This window comes from Sylvia atricapilla, chromosome 10, assembly GCF_009819655.1.
Source record: "Sylvia atricapilla isolate bSylAtr1 chromosome 10, bSylAtr1.pri, whole genome shotgun sequence".
Classification (NCBI taxonomy): Eukaryota; Metazoa; Chordata; class Aves; order Passeriformes; family Sylviidae; genus Sylvia; species Sylvia atricapilla.
In genome coordinates, this window is record NC_089149.1 from 24,149,363 (window position 1) to 24,175,620 (window position 26,258).

Sequence of the window (26,258 nt, forward strand, 5' to 3'; positions counted from 1 at the left end):
TGAAAATTGCCTCCTGAAAATATTCTGTTCCGAGTGCCCATTTTCATACTGAAATTTTGGGTTTAAGAAGCATTAGAGAAATTAAACAGCAATTTTTCCTCTGGTTTAAACATAACACTGGTCTGTACAGTGAAGCTCATGGAGCAAAAAAGAAAGGAAGTTTTATTAAGCAAGGATACAAACATTTTATGTGGGATTTCCTCTATTCTGGGAAAGAAGCTCTTTTAAAGTTCCTGCTAATAGCAAGTTTGGTTAGTTTCCCAGTGCTCACATCTCTTGTTCCAGATGGTCAGTGACGTGAAACTCTAATTATCATCAACAAAATAAGCTGGGACTAAACCCTTCCTCAAAGGTAAAAAGAGCAGATGGACAACCATAATTTCATTATTACAGAAATAATAGAGAAAAAGAACTCCTCATCTACCTCTTAAAAACACTCACTAACATGTTGCACAATTAACTGCTTGCTCTATTAATATATAAATTACTCTGGTTTTTGACTGTTTGAATGGCTGCTTGGTCTATAAGCCTTTGCAACAATATTTGGAATAGTAGCCAAATTCATCTTGTCTGAGGGGAGCCAGTGAGGGAAATTATTGGGCTGAGCTTCCACCCAGCATTTAGTTTCCTTTCAGGATTTCAGGGGATTCTATTTTATCCTCCTCCACAGTGTTACAGATGTCCCTCCTCAGGAATCTTTGTGGGAATGAAATCACAAATAACATTTTTCTGGAATGAGGCAAGACCTGCATCCAAAGATCCAATTAGTCGTTTCTCCAGAACTGTAGCTCACAGACACTGAAATCTTTAAATATTTGTCAGGGATCCGAGGTCATGCAGGTCAGTAGCACGGAGCAGCTCTCCCTACACCTGTTGGCTTCCAGTGCTGCTCTAACTTTGAGTTGTGATTTCTAGGTCAGGTTTTGCAAAGGCAGCCCCTCATGTGAACCTGCTCAAACTGAGCTCACAGAGACCTCAGGGCTGCCCGAGCAGTCAGTGTGAAAACAGCTACAAAGAAAGGGTCTGGGAGCAACACCCTGTATTTCTGGCAGAATCTCACTCCTTTTCTGAGTTCAGATTCACTGTCTATTGCAGCACATCACTCTTTAGAACTGGTTGGTCTAATTCTTATTCTGTTGCCAGTTTTCTACAGTTCAGGAGTAAATTTTGATGTACTGCTTAAGGATTTCGACATCGACATTCATAACAAAACAATATAAAACTGCCAAATTGATTCAGAGAAAGATAATCATGTTTTCCTCTGCATCCCTGTGAGTAAACAAGCTTTTCTTCCCTCTAGAGTCCTAGCTACAGGTTTATGTATCACTGTCATGATCTGTAGTTACACAATGTGCCTTATCTTTGTTTCTTGCTTCTTTTTCTTAGCCATGCCTTCACAATGACCATTTGTTGCTTTCAGCAGCCCATTTTCTTACATCTTCATTTCATCATCTCTTCTCACCTTAGAAATCTGTTTTCTTTAAACAGAAAACTGTGGCATGTGTTGATACTTTTTACCTTTCTGTCTCCTGTCTGATGGCACAGGTGCTTTTATTTCTCTCTTTCCTTCCTGGAAATGCTCTGTGCACACTTTGTACATTAGTTGGCAAGGAGTGAAGCTTTTATCCTTTTGAAAAAGAATTACCTAGGCTGAAGAGTTCTACGTGTAAGTACACTAAAGCTATTAGCTGTGTGTACATAAGGGCCCACTTATGGACAGAAGTGGTTTTTCACACTATTTCTACGTACTGATATGCCTCAGATGTGTGAATAACATCTTGTCTGCACTCAGATACATGTTGAAAATACACAGAACTTAAATGAGTTTCATTTTCAGTCCAGTGGCTGAGTTGGTATTGTAAAACACACTAAGAAATTGCATGAATACAGGGTTCAAAAAGTGGCTAAAAATATAAGGGCTATAGAGAAATCAGCCTTTTCTTTTCTTATATGATGACTCAAGACTTTTTGCCATTTGCTCATTGTGCGTAACAAATCTCAGCACGAGGAAGGGGATTCAGGCTGCCAGAATCCCTTGTGTCCTTAGACTGAACAAACTCCCAGTTACCTACAGGTGGGGAGGAAACTGAAACAAAGCATTAGGTAAGAGAAAAGCCTTTGATTCTTAATTGATACACATGAAACAAAAGATTTTGACACAGTACATATGGAAGCCCACAATGTCACTTTTAAAGGCAACTTTCTGAATATAACTGCAGTTTGTGGGAAAAAGAGAATGTGAGAACATTCAGATGTTTTTCATCTGTAAAATTTGTTATTCAGTGTGCTCAAGGATCAAAATATGACAAAAACTATACAGAATGATGCTTCAAAAAGCATTGGAAGGGCAAAGGATCCAAATTAGAGACAGTCCATGACAAAAGAAAAGAATATAATCATAAAGGGAATTTCACATCTACTGAGATATGCATCAAGGAAACACCCATCATAATTTTCAAAGCCAATATTATTCCTGCAGCTCCCAACTTAATTATTCAGCAGCATAGTTAAAATATATCTTCTTGTCCTTTGCAGTACAGCTGATTTTAATGTATAATACACAGTAACAACAATTAGAAATTGTGAAAAGCAGGGAAGTAACAGTTGGAGAGAATGGACAGTTACCTCACCAGGCCAGTGACCACATGAAATATAGACTGAATATTTGTAACTTCTTACTAAATAATTGTAAATTCGATGTTCAAGTGTCTGTTTCTTCAGTCTCTGATTACATTTCTCTCTTGTGTATGCTACCTTCAAGTTCAATGACATAATAACAGAATTAAACCCACTGAAATAATAACAATACAGGTAAACAAGTACCTAAAACTAGAAAGGTTTAAAGAGTCTTGTTAATTTTCTATCTAAGGTCCATTATATCAAAAGTTTCTTATATTTTGAAAAGATGTAAACTCCACTAAAATTGGCAATATGATGACTGTGCCTACCAGTAAGAATTACCAGTGTGGCAGAAGGAATTCTTTTGTCTGCCTAAGACAATTATAGGAATCACGGTCTGAGAAAAGACACCCTTAGAGGATGCACAGCACAAACTGAGCTGAACTCTGCCTTCTGAGTTATTTCCCCTGGAAATTGATACTGGTTTTCAATAAATTTGCTACGCTTTCAATAAATCAGTTACCTTTGCCAGTTATTTCAGAAAGCCCTATACAAGGGCTTTAGGCCCTATACTGGACTAGATTCTAGTACTAATAGACTAGAATCAAAGTATTTTTGAGCAAAGAAAGGTACTGTGACCTGAGTTGGTATATGGTCATCCTGGAAATATTTAAGAGGAACCATGAAACTACTTTTATCAGGATTTTCCTCAGTCAGTATTCTGGAAAACAAAGTATGAAGGAAATATTTGTGGCACGATTAGTCATATGGGTTTTTCTAGATAAAATCAGATGTTTAATAATTTAATAAGTATTGTCTTGTAAGGCTCTGCTATAATTTTTCTTAAATACTTTGAATTTTTGATGTTTATTTGATGTGGGAATTCTCACCCAGTTTTGTAAAAAGGAGAATTTTATTCTAATAATGAAAAGTTGTAAGAAACTCTGAAAGTGATTCCTACATGAGAAAATCCTCGTAGCATCCCCAATGCCCTTGTTTAGAGAGGCCCTTGTGTGTGTGAGCTCTCCCAGATGCACAACAGCTTGTCAGCCTTCCTGCAGCCACTGCTGTCAGTTTGAGTCACAGTGATCCCTCCTGCATGGATTATCTTAAAATAGCGCACTATAAACGAAATCTTGCAATTCTGACAAACACCCAGGTGTTTGGTGGGGCAGGATGGCCAGAGAAGAGCTGTGAAACCTGCCCAGAGAACTTGTGTCCTTGGTTAGCATTTTCTGAGGGCAGCTGGCCACTGTGTGCGCACACTTCTGCAGCAACACGGCTCATGTGACTTGCTAAATCCATAGAAAAATGCAGAGGTAGCTGCTCCTGCTGCTGCCCTTCTTCAACTAAATGATAAAGAGCCCAGGAAAACAGAGATTGGAGGGAGGAGCTGAAAGAAAGGAGAGAGATCAATCTAAGCCCTTGTTGGCACACAGCCACACTGCCTTCGCCTTGCCAAATTGCCACCTCCAGCCACGAGGGCTTCTCCCTTTTCTCCTCCTTGCTCCCCTGCAGTGAGTCACTCCTGCAGACATCATCTCACTTATCCTGTTAGGTAATGAAAGACAACGTGTATTTTCACAGTCTGTTTTTTCAGTTATCGTTATGGAGTGCGCTAAATTACTTACTATTGCTTTTCCAGATTTGTAAACATTATTCTCACACCTTTTTAAATAGACTTCTATTGCTGTAATTATGAACATGTTGTGTTTGCACACAAGAATGGTATGGGTTACAGGAAAAAAAAAAAAAAAGCTGTTCTTTTGCAGTGACAGAAAAACCATTTTCTTCATTTAAACTCAAGTTGGTTTAGTAGGGTGTAAATAACCTGAAGCTGGAAATATTAACTGTATATCTTCACTTAAAATGCTACAGGAAGATGATATCGGGTTGCAGCAGTATTGTATTTGTGCAGAAGATGATTATTTAAGCCAGAGAGTAATGAAATGTGAAACTAACGATGCCATGTATTCTCTTCAGTTTTCTACGAATGACTATAGAAATCAAAGAATCAGTCACAGTGAATATATAAAAAACCACGTCAATTTTCCAGTGGCAAGAGGTTCTATAGTAAAGATTTGTAATCTCCCATGTAACAGCAAAGAAAACCTCAGAAGTAGATAGGCTGAGGTGCATAACCTAGACTTGAGTACTGGGAAGAGCAGAGTTTAGAAACTCACGAATCATGTACTGGAATACCGATGGAACTGGAATGTGATGGATTTCTCTTTTTAGATTTGCTCTGCAGTCGTGCTGCTCCTCTGGGAGATCTGTGTGCTTTGGCATCATCAGGGTGACTGAAAACCAGACAGACTAAAAACACTCTGGGTTCCCTGGAGCTGCTTGGAGCCCTCGTGTTCCCTGTCTGGGAACCTGGCACTAACAGATGAAGAGTCTAAACGAGCTGAAAATGTCTCGGCTGTTATTAAACAACGCCGAGGGAGAGAGAGAAAAATCTCAGACTTACTGCCACCTACACACTTCTTTCCAATTCTAATAACCGCTTCAGTGCTTTTCTGTCGGTTCTCTCTACCCAGTTGTCTGGTCTTTGCTTACTTTTCCTTTGGTCTAGTTTATCACCCGAAGTAGCAGGCGCTGTCCCAGGTGACACATTCCAGTCCTGGGTGTGAGGGCTGTACCTGCCCCTGAACTGCTGTGCTCAGACACTTGGCACTGTTTGATAACACTGCTCCTGCTCTGAAAACTCTGAGCAGTTTAGTGCAGGTGAAGGTTCCTAGATTAATAATAGGAGGATGATAAATTAAATAGGAATACTATTTCTTTTTGGTATTGTGAAAAACATTTGGGTGTTTTTTTTTTGCAACAATTAGTAGAGGTTGAAACTCCATGAGGTTTCAAACAAAATACTAAGCTCATTTTTTAACTACTGTAAAACTCTCTAAAGTTTTTTTTTTTCTGAATGATAGGATAAATCCATGTTCAAGGAGTAATGTTGTAAGGAGAAAGTCGGCACTGAATTGAGGCTTACTGTGAAGCACCTTCAAACATCCTGGAGAATTGAATTTGACTTTGTAGTTCTGTCACTTTTAAGATTATCTGAGAGGATTATTTGCATTTCTAGCAAAGCTCTGGGAGGCATATAATACATGTAGGGTGGAGTAAACTTGAGATCCCGTTAATCATGTACTTAGCATGTGTTTTTTTAGGACAGCACATACTTGTGTGATTTTGGCCCATCATTTGTGATCTGTTTGAGGATTCTTGGGAATAAAAAAGCTAAACATGAATTTAAGATAATGTTATCAGCTGAAGCTCTGCCAGCTTCCATAGACAGAAGTAGATAAACACATACTGTGTACCACTTTGTGGTTTTAATCTTGGAACAATAAGAGATTGCAAAAAATAAAAAAAAACCCTGTCTTGAATTTTATAGTTGCCCTATGTCCTAGGTTTAGCATTTCATTTAGCATTATTTTTTCAAGATACCTTGTTTAGATGAGAAAATAAATCATAATAAATTAAGTTTACCATTTCACAGAATACACTGCTTTCTGGGTCAAAGAACATGAACTAAAATTGCATTCTGGATATACAGTTGCTATGAAGAGTATTGAAATCCTAGTGTTAACAAACCAAGAAAAATTCTAAAACTACCTCTTTGTAACAAAACCTTCAAATGGTATAGCTATACTTGAACAAACTGTATCTGTGAGAATGATATCAGTGAGTAAAGCTTTAATTATCTCACCGAGTAAAGAGTGGAGGTGGGTGTAACTTACTGTGTCAGCACAATAGCCACAGCATCGTTCAGGACACTCTCTCCAAACAGGAGTGTGTATAAATCTGTATCCACATTCAGCTCATGGAAAATAGCAAGGACTGTCACTGTATGGAAAGAAAGTAATGCCAGTTGTTATTTTCATATTCCTCTGGCAGTTCAAGAAATAAAGCAATGTTACAAAACAAGTTTTGAGAAGCCCAGTCCTATATATTGCATAAGTGGGTAAAAATGAGTTAAGAAAGATCAGCTGGAATATATAAGATCCCTTAATTCATCAACTCTAAGGCTCCTTCAGCACACCAGTAGTTTTTGTTCCTTCCTTCTCCCTGAGTTATACTCTATATTTTCAGTTTACCAGTGCAATAGAAAAAAAAAATAGAGTGGTGTATGTAAATTGAAGGTAAATGGTTTAGACACATCCTCAGGAGTATTTGGGCTTTTGGTTCATATTCAGGTATTTAAGTCCTGTAGGTATTAACTTAGGCCTTCTCTGGTTTTCCCTCTTCCCTGCAGACAGGAGATCACAGTCCTTCCTGTGGTCTATCTTGCACTTATAATCTCCAGCTGAAGAAGGCTGTCTGTGTTCTGTGTATGTATTATTTAAAATCTTATTTTTCTGATTATTTTCTCTTTGCATGGACAAAGCAGAGCTTTCTCATTTCAAATGGAATTTTATGTAAAGACCCCCAGTTACCTGTCTGGTTAAAAATTAGATGGTAACTCACTGCTTCACTGGTGATCACTCTACTACATAATTGTGCAATTGACTCAGTCCTCATAGCCCAGGAATCCCAAAGACTAGGAGTTCCCCTGGGATACCATGTTCACATCTGACATTTTAGAAATAAAAATTATATACATTTACATTCATATGACTGTTGATAATTCATACAAAACCATGACCAGTTGATTATGCTTTGTCTTAATAACATTCCTTGGAACTTCCACAGCATTGCTGCTAAGATTTTCTAAATGGAGCTTAAATATCTATGTGATCTCAAAATCTGTTTATAAATCCAAAACAGATTCGCAGTTCTCCTGTGAGATTTTATGTAGAAGTGATCTCTGATGTGTTATCTCTGAAGAATTTTGGAAGTGTTATTCTAGAGAAGACAATTTAGGAGATGTGTGTAGCTGAACATTTGCTGATGTAGCTATATTTAAATTAGCCAGTTATATTTAACCATCCTGGTAACCTCACCCATCTACTCCCACTGCAGTTATAATTTAAACTAGAAAAAGAGTTCTTTCCCCAGAATAGCTGAAAGGTGTAGGCAGAAGCTTTATTGACAAAAGATATTTTCTTGGTTCACCAACATCTATATTCAGGTTTTTGCCTGATTAGCAATGCTGACTTAATCTGCTAAATGTGGACTCAGTTTAGTCTCCTGCTCTCTAATGTCATTGGCATAAAACCAGACTTGTTTTCTAAAACTATTTGCCACTTTCAGCTTTTGCTTATTAGCTAATTAGTTTGGGCTCTCATTAATAGTCCCTGTGATAATGATAGAAAGAAAACAGTAATCAAAGTCCAATGTACTGCCGAGGTTTGTGTGTACCAGGCCAAGCCAATTTAGCAGATGCCTACACATTTCTCTCCTTCCTCTTGCCTCCTAAGTAAACAACTTTCTCTTCTTGCTTTTTCTCCCACCTCTACCTCAAAACCATGACTTGAATCTTTTCAAATGAAAGCAAAATAATAAAGCAAGCAGCACAGTAATGCATCAACTGCCTCTTCAGGGAGAAACCTCCCAGTTCACTCAGTTCTCAGAAAGTTTCTTCCATTTCAAACGTTTTCCCATTTCCAGGGGAGGTTATTGGATCTTTTTTACCTGTCCCTGACTGAAGGATCCTGGTCTCTGCTCTGTCCCTCTGCTCGTCTGGCCCAAGGCAGAGCAATCTTCAGCCCTACCACTGCTGACAGATATTTATCTGATTTGTTTTTAAAGAACTGAAATGACGCTGGTTCCACAAATCTCAAGGGAGTCTAACTCGCCCTTCAGTATTCATACAATTCATAAATGCAATTATTCCTGAATCATCTCTAACTCAAATCTGCCCTCCTGTTTTTCAAGTCTGCAATTTCCATTCCTAGCCTAATGAGAGACAAAAATTTGTCATATTTATTCTGATTTTCTTTCAGTAGAATTTGTCTATTCAAAGACTCATTTCAGACATCTCCTCCCTAAAATGACTCACTTCTTTCAATATCCTCCTTTCAGTAATGTTTTCTTGCCCTCTAATCAGCTCATATCTTTCCTGAAACATAGTGCCTAAAACCAGATCCCAGTAATGTAGTTGACACTTGCTGTCAAGAAATAGAACGAGAAAATGCTGTAGAACATGTTAATAAATCCTGTTTTCCTTTTATTTTTGCTGTGTATTGGTGCTTATGACTCATTTTCATCGGTTGCAAACTTGAAATCGTTTTCAAAAGTGAATGCTCATTCCTTATCTGCTATCCATGGTGATGTTCTTTTTTTCCCAAGTGTAGCATTTATCCTTGTCTATTTTAAATCATTACAGGAATCATATTGAGCTCTAACCATGCCTTTCAAAGGGTTTGCCATCTCTTTTCAGCAGAATACTGTACAGTAAAGAAACACCCTCTGTTGAGTTAGCCAACTCATTAATGGGAATTATGAATAGTATCTGCTCAAAACCAGAGATCTGCAGGATCTTTAGCACATCCACCCTCTTTAAGAACTCCAGAACACATTTTCACCTGGCTTTGCTCACCACTGTCTAGGCACTTCCCCATGATCACATTTGCCTTCATTAATGATGAGAATCTACAGGCATATGTCAGAATGGACACCTCTAAAGGGGTGTGATACTCTGCTATGGAAGAAAGTTAATTTAAGTTACCTCTGGATAGAAAAATGCTCGAGGAATAGTCATCATGCCCAATAAAGTCACATCATGTTTTGTCTAACAGATGACTTTAAAACTCAAGGGAAGTAATTTAAAAATAATCCTATACCACAGTAACATGTGCAATATGTGAGAACTTTGATATTTAAGTAAAGATTGCAGATGCTGCACTGCAGTCAGCTTGGCCCCTGGCTTTCTGAGGGCACTGCTGAGGAACACTAAGTAGGGCTTGGGTTTTTGTGTTGGTAACTACTCAAAGACTTGTATAATTCATTAGATACAATATGTATTATAAAAATACCAAATTACTTTTCATTAAAGCACACAGCATCTCTCATTTCAATGTAAGCTTATGAGGACAGAAATAGAGGCAGGTAAAAGGCTGGCTGGAAGGACAGGTCATTGGAGGAGCACTAACACCTCTTGTGGCAGTGGAAAACTGACACCAACAGAAATAACATGTACCAGAGCTGCTGATTCAGAAAGGACTGTGAACTTCAGTTAAAAATTCAGAGATGGGAAGCAGGAAATAGTGAGGCATCTAAAACCTTCACAGTATTTATGCCAGCAGAAGTCTGATTCACTTCTTCCTTGACTTCATGGGCTGAGGTAACATCTGTCAGCAGCTCAGCCCAACATGACTTCAGTTGTACCCAAGTCATAAAAAATAGTCACGGAGCTGGTTTGAGAAAGGTATCTTTTGACAACTGTAGAAAGAAATTGGCTAATTATGGATCCCTGTAAAAAGTATATATAACTGAAATATCACCAAACTGTAACAATCCCTAAGCTAACTGTATCCAATGCTACTTCACTGTTACTTCAAAAAGAATAGAGAAACAAAAAATAAGTTACACCATTATATAAAGTACTGGTATTATTGTACATCAGTCTTCTGACTAGAATTGTTTATATTTTTCATGGCTCACAGACCTAAATTCTTTTAGGAGTGCAGTATCAAATGGAAAGAAAATAAAATTAGAGAAATCCAACTTGTATTTCCTATTGACTTTGTGTAAAAATAAAGATTCCAATTTGAATTATAGACTTCTTTCCCTATTAATAAGTCACACTCACTCACATTAGTTCAGTCATGAATAAGAAGAAAGCAGACATATGTTTTAATTAAAAACACATTTATAAACTGTCTTACATAAGGAGTGTTTGAAATGCATTACCTTGAATTTATACATTACACTTCTTAATGCAAAATCCTTTGATTTTATGAGAAACAGAAACTGCTCTTTCTGATAAATATCCAATTTTATCAACAACAAGAGCAGTGCAATCCACAGCTCCAATTCAGCTGTAACCATAGTAACTTCAAATAGGGAAGAGCCTTGTGATTGTCAATGTGACCAAAGGTAAGGGAGTTCTTATAGCTCAGAAATAGCTGTGCCTCAGCAAACCCTGTGAAGGTGAATCAGTTTTCTATACTTGAAATGTCAAAAATTAGAAAACAAAACAAAAGGGAGGGCTAAAGGTGTGTGAAATGTCTTTGGATGGGAAGGTCATTGCCCAGAACATGTTAATGGCAGCAGCCCTGGAATCTGCCAGAAAAATGTCTGGTCTCATGTTTTAAATCAAAGAATAATATGGGATAATATGGGAGTTTTTAAATTCTATTTCTTAAAATTTAGCCTCACCGGAAGTCTTAAAATGAGAAACTTTCTCTACTGAAAATGATAATTTATTGGGAAGAGATGTTCTGTGTAAGACATCTTACTTCGTCAAGAGTAACCTTGTTCTGTCCCTGAAGTTTCTAACTGTCCTTTCTAGAGACATGAAAGTTTTTTGAGGCATCACAAAGTGTTGTTGATATTTAGGAATCACAGTCTATAATGCAAAACACGGTCCCAAGAATATCCAGTCATAAATTAATTTCTTAATCTTAGTTCAAGTGCTACTTTTCTATGTAAGAGAACACACAGCATATAAGAATAATTCTCCTGAATTATTTTTATGCCAAAATATCCAGATTAAAAATCTTCAGGTAAACTTCAGAACGAAACCCTACAGAGTGCTGTGACATTATTTCCTTCTTAACAATACTAAAAAATTTTACCTGGCATACGTTTGTTTACTGCCCTGACAGTAAAAGTCTTATTTAACATGTCAACACCTATCAGTCATCTTTACTATCACAAATAAGGAGCTCGATCAAACCAACTTCTGTCAAGTCAACAGATCAGTTTTTAGCATCTTTTGAGACTTAATTGCTTTCCATAGCCAGGGGAAATTAAATCTCTTTTTGAAATGAGTTTATAATCCTGCACAGTGAAGAATTAAATGAAAAAATCATGTAGCAAATCTGACAGGAATTTATTATTTCATTTTAAGACTAATTTATTTTTGATAACACTAGCAACATTTTACTAAAGATTTTTAAGAAAACCCCAAAATGAACCCTAGTTATCACAGGTAAAATCTTTATCCTGATTATTTTATGCCCTCATATGTATCAGTCCTCTAGGGAACCATATTTTAAGTGATTTTGGAATGCCAGTGAGCTTTTTACATACTTGCAATTATAATTCACTAGCAAACCTTTCAACACAATGAAATATATTCAGCACTGTCGACCATTTAATTAATGAAAAACTTAGTTCAAAATTCTCTTAAGTCTTTGAGGGGTTGAAATTTGTGGATAAGATTAGTGAACACATGAAACAGCTTAGAATATTGTGAATTGATAGCAGAGGGATCAAGACAACATTAAAAATTCTTGGATGTGCACAGACACTATATAAGCAGAGAAGTAATAAGCAAGTAAAAAGAATAATCAGAAAACAATATTAATCAATGACAGTTTGTCACACTAAAAATAGTTTTCTCAACTTCAGCTTTAGCTTTTTAAGCCTGTTTAAAACTCTGGGAAAAGTAATCCTTGTAACTTATTCCTTATAGCGCAAGAGGAACTTCTGCTTTGTTGATTTTTTTTTCCTCTCTTGATTGTTCCAGATTAATCAGTGGTGATTTAATATCCTTATAATCAAAATCAGTGCATTTGTCTTATACATTACTCGGCATAAGTCAACATTTGTGAAACTAAATAGTCTTGGATTGGAAAATGGGAAAGGGAACTAAGCCAGCTGCAAAACCCTATTCATAGCACTATCAAGAAATACACTTGGAAATGGTAAGGATGCTTTTATTCCATAAGCAGTTTATTTTCCTAGGTTTTCCTTGTGCTTCCAACTTCTGTGTTTTTCTCTTGCTCTGAGGATAGGCTTCAATCATGTGCTGAATCTTATTAATATAGCTGGGTGATCAAAGAAGTGGCAGCATATTGGATGTGTGGATTAATTGAGAACAACAATTTGACGCAGCTTTTACAGTAATCTTGCAACTGGTTTTGTGGAAGTAAATTGTTTTATACCATACTTTTAAGCTGTCAGAATGATGAATCACAAGACCAAAATTTGTTAAATATTGAGACTTCATTTAAAGACTGTAAAAAAAATGTAGAACTGTAGAATTGCTTTTTCTCATTTCTTTTAAAAGCTAGGACTTTGAAAGCTTTATTCCTGAGTCTCTCAGAGAAGCTTCTCAGGAGTAGTTTTTTAACACTAATGCAGCATTTCACAGGCATTGCAAAATGCTTTCTGTTCTGCCTCCCTTAACAGCTCAACTGAAATTTTTGCAAAAGTCCAATGCACCCTTGCAGAATTTGTAATTTGTCTTAGTGGATAACCTCTAAAAAAATCTGTTCACCTTCTCCTTTACTGTGTTCCCACAGCTGCAAGTAGCAATACTTTTAATATCCGAGTACTCTTATTGACCTTTTCAACATAACAAATCCTGGACAGATCTATGAAACCTAGGCTAACTTTGAGATTAGTCTGTTTTAATTAGAAGATTGGACTAGAAGACCTCCAAACATCCCTCCTAATCGAAATGATTCTGTAATTCTGTGATTCCTAAAAAATGAATGCACTGAGTTTACTTCCCAGACTTTGCTATTTACTGGAACTTCGGGCTTTAAATCTCACATCTGGAAATTCAAGTCAATTTCTTGGTATCTGGTTTTTTAGAGTTGTGTTTATCATGAACACTTCATTGATGCGATATAAACAGTGTTTATATTGCCAAATTTGAACGCTCCATTCCCCGTATCTTTAACCTGGGTTGGGTCACAGGAGGATTGTGATTATTATCTGTGAGGCTCCAGCTTACAGCAGTTCTCATATCAGCAAGCAACAGGTGGTGCCCTGAACATTGCAAAACATTTTCCCAATCTTTTCAGCAACCCCAATTATAAAGTTTGTGATCTCAACCTAGGAAAACCGGCTACAAAAAAAAACCTCTGGAGCTGACTTTAACTTTGATTGACTTATGATTATCAGATATCAGACATTTAACAGCTAAGGAAAGAAAAAAAACCAAGAACACAGACTTTAAACATTTCTATGGCATACACAGTTCTTACTTACTCTTCGGACTTTTGAAAAAGTAATTTATTTGAAATGGTTACCTGGATCTGTGGCAGACATCAGTGATCCAAAAAATAAACAGTCAGTGAAGTGGAATTCCCATTGCTTTAATTGGCCAATATGAACCATGGCCTTCACAAAGCCATACATTATCAACCTGCCAGGGCAAAGATAAGACTGGTATTTAGACAGAGTATTTGATACTTATGCTTAATTTACAGTATTAAACAGGTTCTTATTCTTTTCAGTTTCTTTCCAATTAATGTATCGCATGAATACTGAACATAAACTGGTATCATATAAAAATTCTATTTCCTGTTCAACTGTCAAATATTGTACTGAAACATCAGAGACAGTTCCAAATCAAAGGCTTTCTGGGTAATTGTCATCTGCTGTTAGCAGAGAACAATGGTTTGGGCTGTTTATTTTTCAAAAGGAAAGATAAGGTAAGCTTAGAGAAGACATTATTAAGACAAATTTGTCTAATGTAGAACATTTAAACAAAGGCAATTCTACTATCAGCTCTGTGGCTTGCTCTGTATTTCTAAGTGAATTATTTTATTCTATCAGCTTTTAAATGTTAGAAGCACTCAAAGTTTCACATAAGGTCTCTAAATGGGCATATTTAACAACTCACAGTGACAGTGAGCCAACAAAGTCACACTTCAAATTGCACTGCTACAGCCTCACCAGTTTCACAGGAAATGTTATCACTGGTTTATGTAACTAGGCAGTGCCCTCCGAGATGTGCATTCCAATTAGAATCTTGAAATAACTTGGAAAAAAAGATTCACTCGTTTTTAGAACCTCTTGCAGATTTTTTGCAATATTATTCATGTTCAGTCCGGTTAATAACAAACCCCATTGCATTCAATGCCTGTTCCATAAACAAGTCGACAACTGTGCTCTTCTAACTTCAGACTCTAAAGCAATCATTTAAACAAGTCCCATGCATGCTCATCCTCAGCTAGGTTTTGCCCTCCGCTCTCTCCTAAGGTGCTCCCGGAGTCTCATGAACACAGATCTGAGGGACAGATAAACTGCAATTAGCAATCAGCCCGCGAGTTAATTACAAATCGCTTTCAGATACTTCACCAAGCTCACTGTATTGCACAAGGAGAGAAGCAGATAGGTCACCGCAGCCTTCCCCAGTGGCACCGAGTATTAGTGTAGGTATTTACAAAGCTCTCCAGCAAACAGTTCACCGGCAATTGCCCTAAAACAGTGTCCAGAGTGGGTCTCCTTTGACTGATGAGCTCACTTTCTCTCCCTTCCCAAAGAATAATGACCCAAGACCTTGAAGAGAAGTTTTTATCCCCAGCAAAATTTGTCAGCTTTAAGGGATGACTCCTTCACAACCTGACAGTGCTGCTGCTTACCCGATTTTCAATTGTACCCAAAGCCACAGTAAAAGAAGTGAGCACAGCCATGTCTTTTAGAAATAATTGCATAAACCTACTTGCAAGTTTGACTGGAGATACTCCTCTTCCCCATTTATAAATATTTGAAAACCATAAATAAATCTGAGTTCTATTTGGCAAATTTATTAATGATAATTCTACATATTGAAAAGTTGGATCCCAGCTGGATACCTGAGCTCCCAATGGCAGTGGTGTTACTTGTCATCCAGTAGTGCCCAATGCAGCTGCTCTTGATGGAAACCCAACAAGGGAAGGACACCCCAAAGACAGCAGGACATTAATCCCACAGAAATGTTCTTCACTGATGGTACTACTGACATTATAAAGTAGAATTGGAAAAAATAGTCTTACTGATTTTTAGGGCTTCTGTCATTTAATTTCATACATTTAGTATATTTTAAGCAAGTTTACACCACATTTCGGTAAATCTGATTGCTTTATTAATCAAACATCCATTTAATAGATGTTAAAAATTTTATGTAATATCTATTAGTAAGTTGTAAATAAATCAAAGCATCAGAGACTCTGAGTTTCCTGCAGGAACATGCTCCCACCCAGTGCTCACTGCTGACACAGAGCAGCTACGGACACCAATGGAGTTAACATAAGAAGCTCTGAATCTGTTGGGTAGGATAACACTTCCGTTTCCAGTTCCTGTCTGTGAGATCATAATTTTAACATTTTTACTGATAGAGAACGCTATGGATTCTGCTGGGTGACAAAGTGTCCCAAACAATGCCATTTTTTTGCATCTAGGTATATACGTCTGCTCTAGAAGCTACACAGAATCAGTACAGAGCAGGGAGTTGATTAGGAATTGTCATACCTCCTTATCAGCTTCTTTTTGTCATGAAGAAATCTTCAGATTCAGCAATGTATTTGTGTGATCAGAAAGTAGATGATTAGAAACATTGCACTTTAGAAACAAATTACAGCTAAATTTTGAGTAATTAAAAGTGGCTGAAAACTTCTCAGTTGGACTGTGACGATTTGGTTCTTCAAAAAATGTTTGTGAATAACTGATTTGCCATCGATTTGGAACATTAATAAAGTAAGAAAACAGAAGAATAAAATGCAGATTAGCTTGCTGCAGGAGACTTGACATTTTCTCCACCCAAAAATGTTTTTCAAAAGTCTGGGGAGGAGCCCATCAAGCTAGAGCAAGTATTTTACCACTTCAGCAGGAAAAGAGAAAAATAGTGTGTAATGAAACACATGAGAATTCAGGATTTTCCAGATTACGCAAGTCTGGCACTTACAGAGTGCCTCATCACTGAAAAATGCTACATGGAATGCTGTCATTACACAGTAGAGGAGACACCATATAAATATTTGACTTGCTGAAGTAAGAATCTTCTGGGAAACTGAACTTTAAGTACCACGATTTCCAGTACGAACCAGCAAGTAAACCACACAACCCACACAAAATCTCAGCATAACAACACAAAATTCCCCTTTAAACTGGCAAAACTAACAAAAATAATAGTAAATAACAGGCTCTGAAGAACCAGAACAAAAACTCTTCAAGGCTTTAATTATTCTGAGCATTGGGTTGTCCTTAGATTTTTGGAGCCAGACTGAATTTTGAAGCTTGTTGGTGTAAAAAAATAGGGGTGAAGAGTCTCCATTCGTGCAGGGGCCAGTCTTTTTTCCTACCACAGTTCTGCAGAGAATTGAGGAAAGGAGTTTGGAAAGCACACTGGCTGTCTGTGTGCTGCTGGAAGGGTCCAGTGAGTTTATTTATAAAGCTGCTCTCTAGGAATGCTGCTCTGGCACTGGGACATCCGAGAACTAGCTGCTGTTTACATGCAGAGGGAAAAAAGAGACCCATCTCCTAAAGCCTTTAAGGAGTAATTACTACACACAAAACTTTCTAAATGCTCAGGAAGAGCTTTAGATGCAGCTCAAGTGAGGCGCTTTTTTTTTTTTTTTTTTTTTTTTTTTTTGCAATAGCTTCCTTTAGCAGCAGCTGGTTTTAAAGGATCTGAAAAGAGACAGCAAAATTGCTTTGGGGGTTTCTGGGAGGCTCTTGTCAGAAAGCTCTCAATAGCAAACCCTCTCTTCTGCATAGTAGAAGATACTTGGTGGTTTGAGAGCAGAGGAAGTGGGGTATGTCTGAAGCAGAATAAGGAGGGTGCAGGAAAGATGCAAAGGGCAGGAGCACTGAAAGTAGCCACAAACAGGATCAGACCACAGTGGGAAGGCAAAAGATACCGGAGTCTTGAAGAAAGGAAGGCTGAAATGCTGACTAAAACTCCTCTGGGTGGCTAAGGCCATAGAAACAACACGAAGTGAGCAGGGCACTCCTGACAGGCAGCCAGAGTCATTACAGCACTCCTGGGAACCACAGGAACCGCTGAGCAGCTCTGTGTGCATGAACAGTGCACACGGGGGGACCAGATGACAGTGCATGAGGTACCTCAGGTACACGTGAGATGAGACAAACGCAAATTGAATAAAAACCCCTTCAAATCCCTGGTGGTCAAAATATGCCTCAGTGGTGTAGTCAGGTAAGAAATCTGTGCTGAGCTTTGCCTCCTACAAATCCCAGCCGCATCTTCAGCTTGCAGGACCTGGCATCACAGCACCTATCCCTCTGCAACAGAGCAAACTGAAAAAAAATTGGCAATAAATACATATTGGCAGGTTGGTTTATAGGCTACTGCTTCTTTGAAAACTAGCTGCATCCTCTCATGCAAACTAAAACACGAAAACCTACCAGTTCTAAAGGAATCTACTCTTAATTTAGAGCTCTAGGGAACAAAAATAGAATGTAACAGAACCTGCTAAGTGAAGATATAAAGCACACACACATGCCCTAGCCTCAATACAGATAGCCCCATCCTGCCTGATGATTTTATCAGCAGTTGTATTTTCTTCTTTGTTATTCGTTGCATTATCACTGAGGAATCTCACTATGGGTCTTTATTGTGTTAAAGATGTTTAAAGCATAATTCTAGATTTAAAGTGTTTGTGCAGTTATGCTGTGTAGGATGGAAGAGACTTGTAATTTAAATCTTTCTTTCCAAAATATGTTTTTTAGTCTGCAGAGAAATTTTTATCTCATAGTCGAACTCCCTAAAGAATCTTACCCTATCTAGACATGATTATCTTGTAGCTTGAAGGCAGTTGAACATGCCTACTGATTGTAATCATGCAAGTAAAAGATGAAAAAATATTTCTTCCTTCACATTTCTTCTTCTTCACAAGGAACAGTGATATTAATAAGCCAACAATAGGAAAAGGGGATGATTTTACTCCTGCTTGTATATGAAGTAACATAGTGATTGGCTGGTACCTTAATAGGAAAAAAAAAAAAGAAGTCACTTGTCAGAATTTAAAATATATGCTGAAAACCACAAATAGTAGAGATGAAAATTAAAAACTCTTTCCTTTATTTTGATCTTTCTATTTCTGCCATACTCATATATTTCTATACTTTTTTCCACACAATAGAATTCTTCACATCAAATATTCTGGCCGCAGTGATCTGTTATTTCAAACTGCTCTATGTGCAACTACTTCCTTCTTTTAGCCCTCTTTTAAATCAGTTTTGTCACTAGAAAGGCTACTATCATGGGCTTTTCTCCAAAAAATCGTTTCCTCACTAATCAAAGCAGGAGAAAACCTCACTGAAGTGTGTCAGGTAACAATAAAGCAACGGTAACATTACCTAGAGTTATGTTCTGTATAAATCACACAAGAAGAAAACCCCTCTGGCTACAGAAATAAAAGAGAGAAGAAAAGAACCCGACTTTACAAATTCACTGTGTCCCCAGTTACCTGGAGCACAGTGACTGTCCAACAGCTGAGCATTAAAGCGCACAGCTTCAGGTCTCACAGAGCTTCAGCAGATGTGACACGGCTGCAGAGAGCTCTGAGCAGTAGAACAGCACAGCTCCAGGTCTCACACAGCTTCAGCAGATGTGACCCAGCTGCAGAGAGCTCTGAGCAGTAGAACAGCACAGCTTTAGGTCTCACAGAGCTTCAGCAGATGTGACACGGCTGCAGAGAGCTCTGAGCAGTAGAACAGCACAGCTTCAGGTCTCACAGAGCTTCAGCAGATGTGACCCAGCTCCAGAGAGCTCTGAGCAGTAGAACAGCACAGCTTTAGGTCTCAGAGGGCTTCAGCAGATCTGAAACAGCTCCAGAGAGCTCCGCTCTGCTCCAGGGCCCTCGCTTGGCTTTTCCCCACCAGCAAGGGAAAAGATCTACCACTGAGCTTTGTGGTAGTCACAGACCGCCTTCTGTCTGCTTCTAGCATCACAGGTTGTGACGGGAAGGCTAAATGGAGAGAAACACACCTCCCACCTCAGAGACAGAGAAAGAAAGGCTGTTTCAGTAACCTCGGGTCCACAGCCGCCTTGGCTCCTCAGACAGTCCTGAGCCACTGGAGTTTGGGGAAAGTTGAAGGCTGTTGAGAGTTATTCAATCAAGCAAACAGGTATTGAATGTAAATAAAAAGTCCAGCCCAGGTTTCTGTGCCAGTCAATTTGGGAGCCACTGGTTACAGGAAAAATGAAGAGGTCTGAAAGAGGCTTCAAAATTACAGGGCTGTTTTTTCACTTGAGGGAAGGCCAACCATATTTGTGTTGGAGGCTTTAGAACTGGCTTGAACAAGATTATGCAGAAGTCCTGAGTGCTCCGAAAGCCTCAGTGTCTGAGCTTTTGCTTAACTAAAAATATCCTCCTATGGATTTGTCCTCATGAAAGTAAAGAATAGCTACATGTCAGTATGAATTTTATTTTTGTTAGTCTTCTGTAGTACATACAACCATGGGAAATATCTATTGAAATACAGAGATGCTTTCCTTTAAAATGGAAAAATCCATTGTTCAGAATTTCAAGATACAGTTGTAGACTTTGCTGGTAAATGCTAAGTGTGTAACAAAAGTGAAAAAAAGGGAGTAGCGTGTGAACACACGTGAGATGAAAGTTAGTTGAGGTCACCAATCACTGGAAACAGTCAAGAAATGGTATTTCATGCGGTTTGGTTTTCTTTTATTTTTTTTTTTTAATCTCTTATCTCTTTTTTCAGACTGGCTTTCAAATAGCCCTTACTGTATTAGAGTTTTGCAACACTTTGCCTCACAGGCATGCAAACCAATTCACCACCACTCATGACTGCACACTATAATTTAATGTATTTTTAATATTTCTCTAATGAGTGTGACACAGCTTCAGGATCCCTGTGTTCCTGAGCTCCACTTAAATTATAGCCATTAGACATTATATACATAACAACCTGAACCTCTGCAATGAAAAATCTGCACTTGATCTCAGAGTGCTGAGGAAAATGTAATAATTACTTGGGTAAATAATCCATGAAACACTGTCAACTGTACTGTGTCCGAATCATAGTGCCACTTCATGTTTTATTGCACTACACAAATGTAAATATTACCTCAAGATTTACTTTACTCAGTGTTATAAATTGAAAGAACCTTCAAAAAGGTGACGAATTACTGACAGTCTTACATGCATACTTTGGGACTGCCTCGTGACAGTAAAAACTGAATCTAGAAAAAACAGATTTTCCAGATACAATAATGAAAATTATTCTAGAAATTCCTAAATCACTGTTGCACAGAAGGTGGTGGCATTCTAAAAATATTAGTGACACCGAGAGACTTTCATTATGAAAAAGGAAAGACTGAAAATACCCAGTTTACGGAGAGAAAATAAGACAGTGATTGTATTATCTACAGGAGTTAAATGTAATTAAATGTCAGTAACTCAGAGTTCTCAAATTATACAAGTGTCTCATCCTGAACTAACACACAGAGTCAGTCAGGGGTTGGCAATTTGGGTTCACTGGTTAATTGGCTCAGTCAGTCAGTCAGCAATGAATTCACTTCACCAATGAGATACATCAATGATTACCATAATTCAAGCAATCATAACACACAAGGTCCTTTCTCACCCACATAAAGTCAATATTCTGAAGAATTTAGTCTGGTCTAAATAGTTAGGGAGTTTGTAAATTCAAGAAAATACCTGTTGCAGCTCATTAAATTGTCTCCAGTATGAAAAGTTTCTCTCTAGCTCTCAGCTGAGTGGGTGCTTTGTATTCTGAAATGTTAAGGCCCCTAATCCCATCCCATTATCTATATAAATGTCTGACTTTAATATTAAAGACTCTGTTAAACCCATGGCTTTAACCACATCTGATAGCATTTCAGAGTCACGGGCCAGCTATGAACCCAGAAACAAACTTTGCATCTGTTTACTTCCCCTGTGAAGCTTCAAATGTGCCAAAATTTAATATCTCTGTGTATCACCTTATTATTATATTGACAGAGGGATATATAAGGATAATTTAATTCTTTCAACCTCAAGAACATTCCATATGTGAAAAAAAAACCCTCTGAGTTTTCTTCAGAACTATGAGAGAAAAATCCTACTTCAGAAATAGTTTTCAGGACAGTCAAGAATGTTAGTATAAAAGACTTTTCTGTGAAAAGTCCTTGGACCTCTCAGATCTGAGTGATTAAAGGAAAAAAAAACAAGTCTGATTCAGCAGAAATTCAGAAGAATAGTGTTTTGAGTCAAGAAAGTGAGAGCCAAAAATGTTTTGAACTCCCTCTCCAATTATAGAAACATCCCTGGATCCTAACCTGCTATCAATCTGTGTTACAAGCAGACTCATGCTCCTGGTTATTATTCATGCAGAACTAATTAATGAATAATTCATCTATTCTTTAAATTTCGGAATGATCTCCTCCAAAGATCCTGAAACAGCAATAATTTTGCCCCACATTTGAAACTGCAGTGTAAATATTGAATTCAACACATAAAACTATTTTCATTTTATATTTCATCTCAAAATACATAAACCCCGTGATCTCATTTGCAAGGAACTTCTACAACAGGTTTTCACTGCAGCACCTGATGTTTGCTTTAAATTAGCTTATATTGTCATTAAAAGGCAATTAGGATCAGTTTGTGATTTCAGAATAATGTAAATTAGATTAGAGAATAACCTGCTGTAAAATAGGGCATGAAATGAACTATAAAGAAAAGTGTTTGAAACGGTTTTAGCATTTTTATTGGATTAGCTGCATCAAATAGTGGTACAAGCAACTCAAGAACAAAGAAAAGAGGAATTCATACCTGCACAATAAATGAAGATTGCCAGGTACCATTGACAGGCCTTTAAGTCAGTGAAGTTTTCAAAAGTAAAATTTACTGTTTGATGAAAAAGTTAAATGTGTTTAGGACAGGCAGGGATATTGCCAAGGCTTGAGAGTTTCCAGGCAGCTACCTGGGCTTGGTTCAGTCTCCCTTAGGAACAGGGGACACTTTGGAATATCAACCAACTTTAAAATACTAAAGTTCCAAATTTCTAAATTCGGGTGTGGTTACATCTTAGGAGATGGATCAGTCTTGTGCCTTAGTAATGAAATTCTAAAATTTAGACCTCTGAAAGTGTGAGAATTTCTACAAGTGTAGACACAGGAAAAAAACCACATTCAACCTTTAACAAACATTTAAAGTTTGGGTTTATTTTTAAAGAGAATCCTTGCTCTTCATCAATCCTTGATGAACAAAGATGGAGGAGAATGATAAAATTCTTGTGCCCAGGCTGGCTCCTGTTTCTAGGGATATAAGATTATTAATGGGCAGGGATGCTCATCAGTCAAGTGAAAATAGTGTTTCTGTTGGAAAAGAAAAATTAACTGATGGACAGGCATGCAGATAGGCCTACAGTGACATGAAACTACTGTGATGAACTTTCAGAAACAGGAACCTTTCAAAGCCAATAAACAAATTCTCAGGGTGTAAGTATTTGTGGTGATATGATTCAGAATGCATCAGCAGGACATGGGCTTCAAAACACTTAACCTGTAGTAAGCAGGTTATCTCCTGCTGTTACAGTTATCCTTAAGTGGTGTGCTAGATAGAAATGGTTTTTATACACTAAATATAGCAGCAGGGTCCCCCGAAGCCTACTATTGTGCTACTGTATTTTTATTTTAAACACTGATTTAATAAGTTTGTGGCTTCTGAAGTTGTAATAATGAGTTTGACAAGTCTCAGTGTCCTGTAGAGGAGGAGTCTGCTGTCTTGTGGGAGCTGCCTCTTCTCCCCCAGGCTATGCTCCTGCATCACATGGATTCCATGCCAGTAGAACACAAATATTTCCGTCAGCTCCTTCACACAGTCCTGTTGGTTCCTCTCCATAGCACACAGCCATTTCTTCATTGCAGTTTTGTTATTCTTATGTCAAAGTGCATCAAATATGCATCTGTTCTTTAATTATGGCTAATTATGATAACGAGAATGATGTGCAGAAGATTTGAGGTCTTCTCCTGATGCCTCAAAACATATATGGCAAAGACCTGGGCAGCTCTGGGAGTGGGGGAAGAGTGAATTTGGGCAACAAGAGGGAAGTAAGACAACAGAACATTTCTATTGCTTGTCCAGTCCAGTGCTTGCTCCTCAGGGAGCCTCAGGGTTTATGCCAGTGACTGGCCTAAAAACGTTCCAAAAAATTCTGCCACATTGGTTGCCAAAAATATCTACCTTCAGCCTCAAGAGCTGCAGCATTTTCACGGTAAATCCCTTGGGGCAAAGACTCATGATAACCAAACACATGGAACATTAGGCAACTGCTGTTTGTGGAGAACGTGAGGGGTGGGACAAGAGAAGTCATTCCCTAATCCTCTGCTTTTAAGTATGTTGTGAGCAACTTGACTAGCTCAAGGTAGTGATAGAAAATGCCAATGAAAACATCCTGTTCCCACTACCAAGAAGGTTCTAGATACTTGGAGTGCAAGCTGCTTTCTGTCAGATCTGGACATACCAGGGGATCCTCACAGGCTTTAACCGCATAAAAAGCCCTTTGTAGAGTTCTTTTTTCCCTCCTTTTGCCACAGATCACACTGCACAAAGCCCACCCACACAGCAGCATGAGTTTGCTCCGTGGCTCTGTCCTATATCCATGCTCCTCACTGACAACAGCCAAGGACAGACTCCATTTAAGCTTAGGAACTGCCAAAACATTTGGTTAGTTATTGCTAGCAGAAGGCAGTAGGTGGAAGTTATTTCTTATTCCTTCTGAGATTTAGGATATAAACCTATAGGATCCTGTAGGATATATGATTGAACCTCTAGCATAAATCTACAGATGTGTCAAGACCTACCTCACTCCCTGTCCAGGATTTCATTTCCTTTCCCCCAAAGGCAGAACAACCTTCTAAATAAATGTATTTTATTTTTCTAGCACTGGGATCTGATAAGAGCTTACAGAGGCACAAGTTGGATGTATAAAAGAGAGTTCCACCGTGGCACTCCTGCACAGTTTGTGGAAGCAACACCTCCAGGGCAGGTTGATTTGGGGCATCTCTTGGAGGTCACCTCTCTAACTGAGGAGTGCACGTGCCCAGTTTTAGGACACGCTGTTCCCATTACAGTGTCTTTCCTGATTGTTGTGTCTCATTAAACAAAGTTCCCCATTCTACAGGATGAGGTTTGACAGTCTTTAAAATCCAAAGCTACTGCTGTAGCTTTTTGTTGAAATGATTAAATGGAAAATTGCCATAAATGTTTCCTGGGTGAGGCGAAAGAACGATAATTAAATTCATTAAATGGAAATGCAGTTGTGGGGTACTGGCTGCTTTCTCATGGAAAAATTTACTTTGTAAATACAGGAAAAATGAATGGTTTTGATGAGAAAGGATTGAGAAATTTGTTTAAATGATTTTGACTTTGGAATAGTGCTAACAGTGACAGTGGATTACAGGCGATAAAATTCTTAAATGTGTATGTAAAAGCATCATGGGACAAATGATTTTTGTCTGACTCACATGCATTACATATCTGATTAAATAAAAGTGTAAATAAGAAAAAAAAAAAATGGGATTACAACACTTCTGTTGAAACTAAGCAGCTATATCAGCCCTGAGAACTGCATACTAAGCTTAAACTGTCCTTAAATTTCCAGAGTTTGTGAAGGCAGAACAAAACTACTGATTAGCAGAAAATCAGGTGCAACTCATTGGGATTCAGGGTAAATACACAAATACGTGTCACACCGTGGAGTTACGTTTGCATCAGGATGTAGCTGTGGCTCGACAGTGCTTATCACTCTGATAAGGCATGCAGAACAGGGAATGAGAACCAGCCAAAACTGCTGGAGAAGTCTGGCTGAGGAAAATGCAATGGAATTATTAAGGCTAAGGCCAGCATGAACATTGGGGTAAATGTTACTGCTCCTGGAGAGGCGTGTAAGGGGATCTCTGCACACCCATTATTTAGGGTTTTGAGGTCTAGAAACACAAACACCTTTGCATGTTATGCTGGCAGGATTCTGTTAGAGGCCCAGTTACTGAAGCACTGACAGGCACTGCTCTGTTGTTTCCTACACATCAGCACTGGCTTCAAAAATTCTCAGCCAGCCCTCTGGTGATGTGGGCCAGGGCAGGGGTGAAGTGGCTTTGTAGTAATGCACTGCAATCAGACACAGATTCGACAAGAGGCTGGAAAACATTTTTCCAGCAATGGGCCTGATTAGGCATTCACAGCTAGAGCTGAAGCACTGTAGAAATGCAAATAGATTTGTTCTCTATAATGGCAGCAATTACTGCTTTGCTTTATCCTATAGCTGGATCAAAGCGGAGAGAAAAGGACTGACATTTCTGCGCACTAGAATCGCTCCTTGATTCTTCCTGTACTCCCAGGTTTTTAGGTATACTGGACAAAGCACCCAAGAATGAACTGCAAAGCCTTTTAGGGGTGAAATAATGAGCTCTACAGTCTAATAGCTCTTTTACTGCTCTAATTTCTACGCTTCCATGATCTATTCCTTCATTTCATCACTTCAAAGATCAGAGAAAGATTATATTCTTAAACGAGCAAGACTGAAGTACATTCCCTCACTGGGAGGACACCGAGACAAATTAACTGATACTACCTCACTGAGCGTGGCTTACCACGAACTACAGTAACTTTGGGGATTGATTTTATACAGCAGCTGCAGCCAAACTTGTTTAACACTGTGCTGGGTTTGTGGAGTGGGGTTTTGGTAGCGAGGAGGTCTAAAGGGGTGGTTGCTGTGAGAAGCTGCTGGAAGCTTCTCCAGTGACTGATGGAGCCAATGCCAGGAGGCTCCAGGACAGACCTGCCTCTGGCCAAGCCGAGCCCACTGGCAGTGGTGGCAGCACC

At 38.3% G+C, this 26,258-nt stretch overlaps 1 protein-coding gene and 1 long non-coding RNA gene across 2 annotated transcripts in view; one reads left to right on the forward strand and one right to left on the reverse strand.

Moving 5' to 3' along the window:
- The window catches only part of SLC9A9 (solute carrier family 9 member A9), a 175,005-nt gene that overhangs the window by 122,990 nt on the left and 25,757 nt on the right, over positions 1-26,258 (reverse strand). The window contains exons 5-6 of the mRNA XM_066326367.1: positions 13,713-13,828; positions 6,363-6,468 (exon numbers count right to left, since the gene is read on the reverse strand). Coding sequence (XP_066182464.1) covers positions 6,363-6,468; positions 13,713-13,828 — 222 coding nt within the window. The remainder of the gene's footprint in view (positions 1-6,362; positions 6,469-13,712; positions 13,829-26,258) is intronic.
- Positions 1-26,258, forward strand: part of LOC136365681 (uncharacterized) — a 101,693-nt gene that overhangs the window by 64,925 nt on the left and 10,510 nt on the right. Inside the window, exon 3 of the long non-coding RNA XR_010744388.1 lies at positions 25,039-25,104. This is a non-coding gene — a long non-coding RNA (uncharacterized lncRNA). The remainder of the gene's footprint in view (positions 1-25,038; positions 25,105-26,258) is intronic.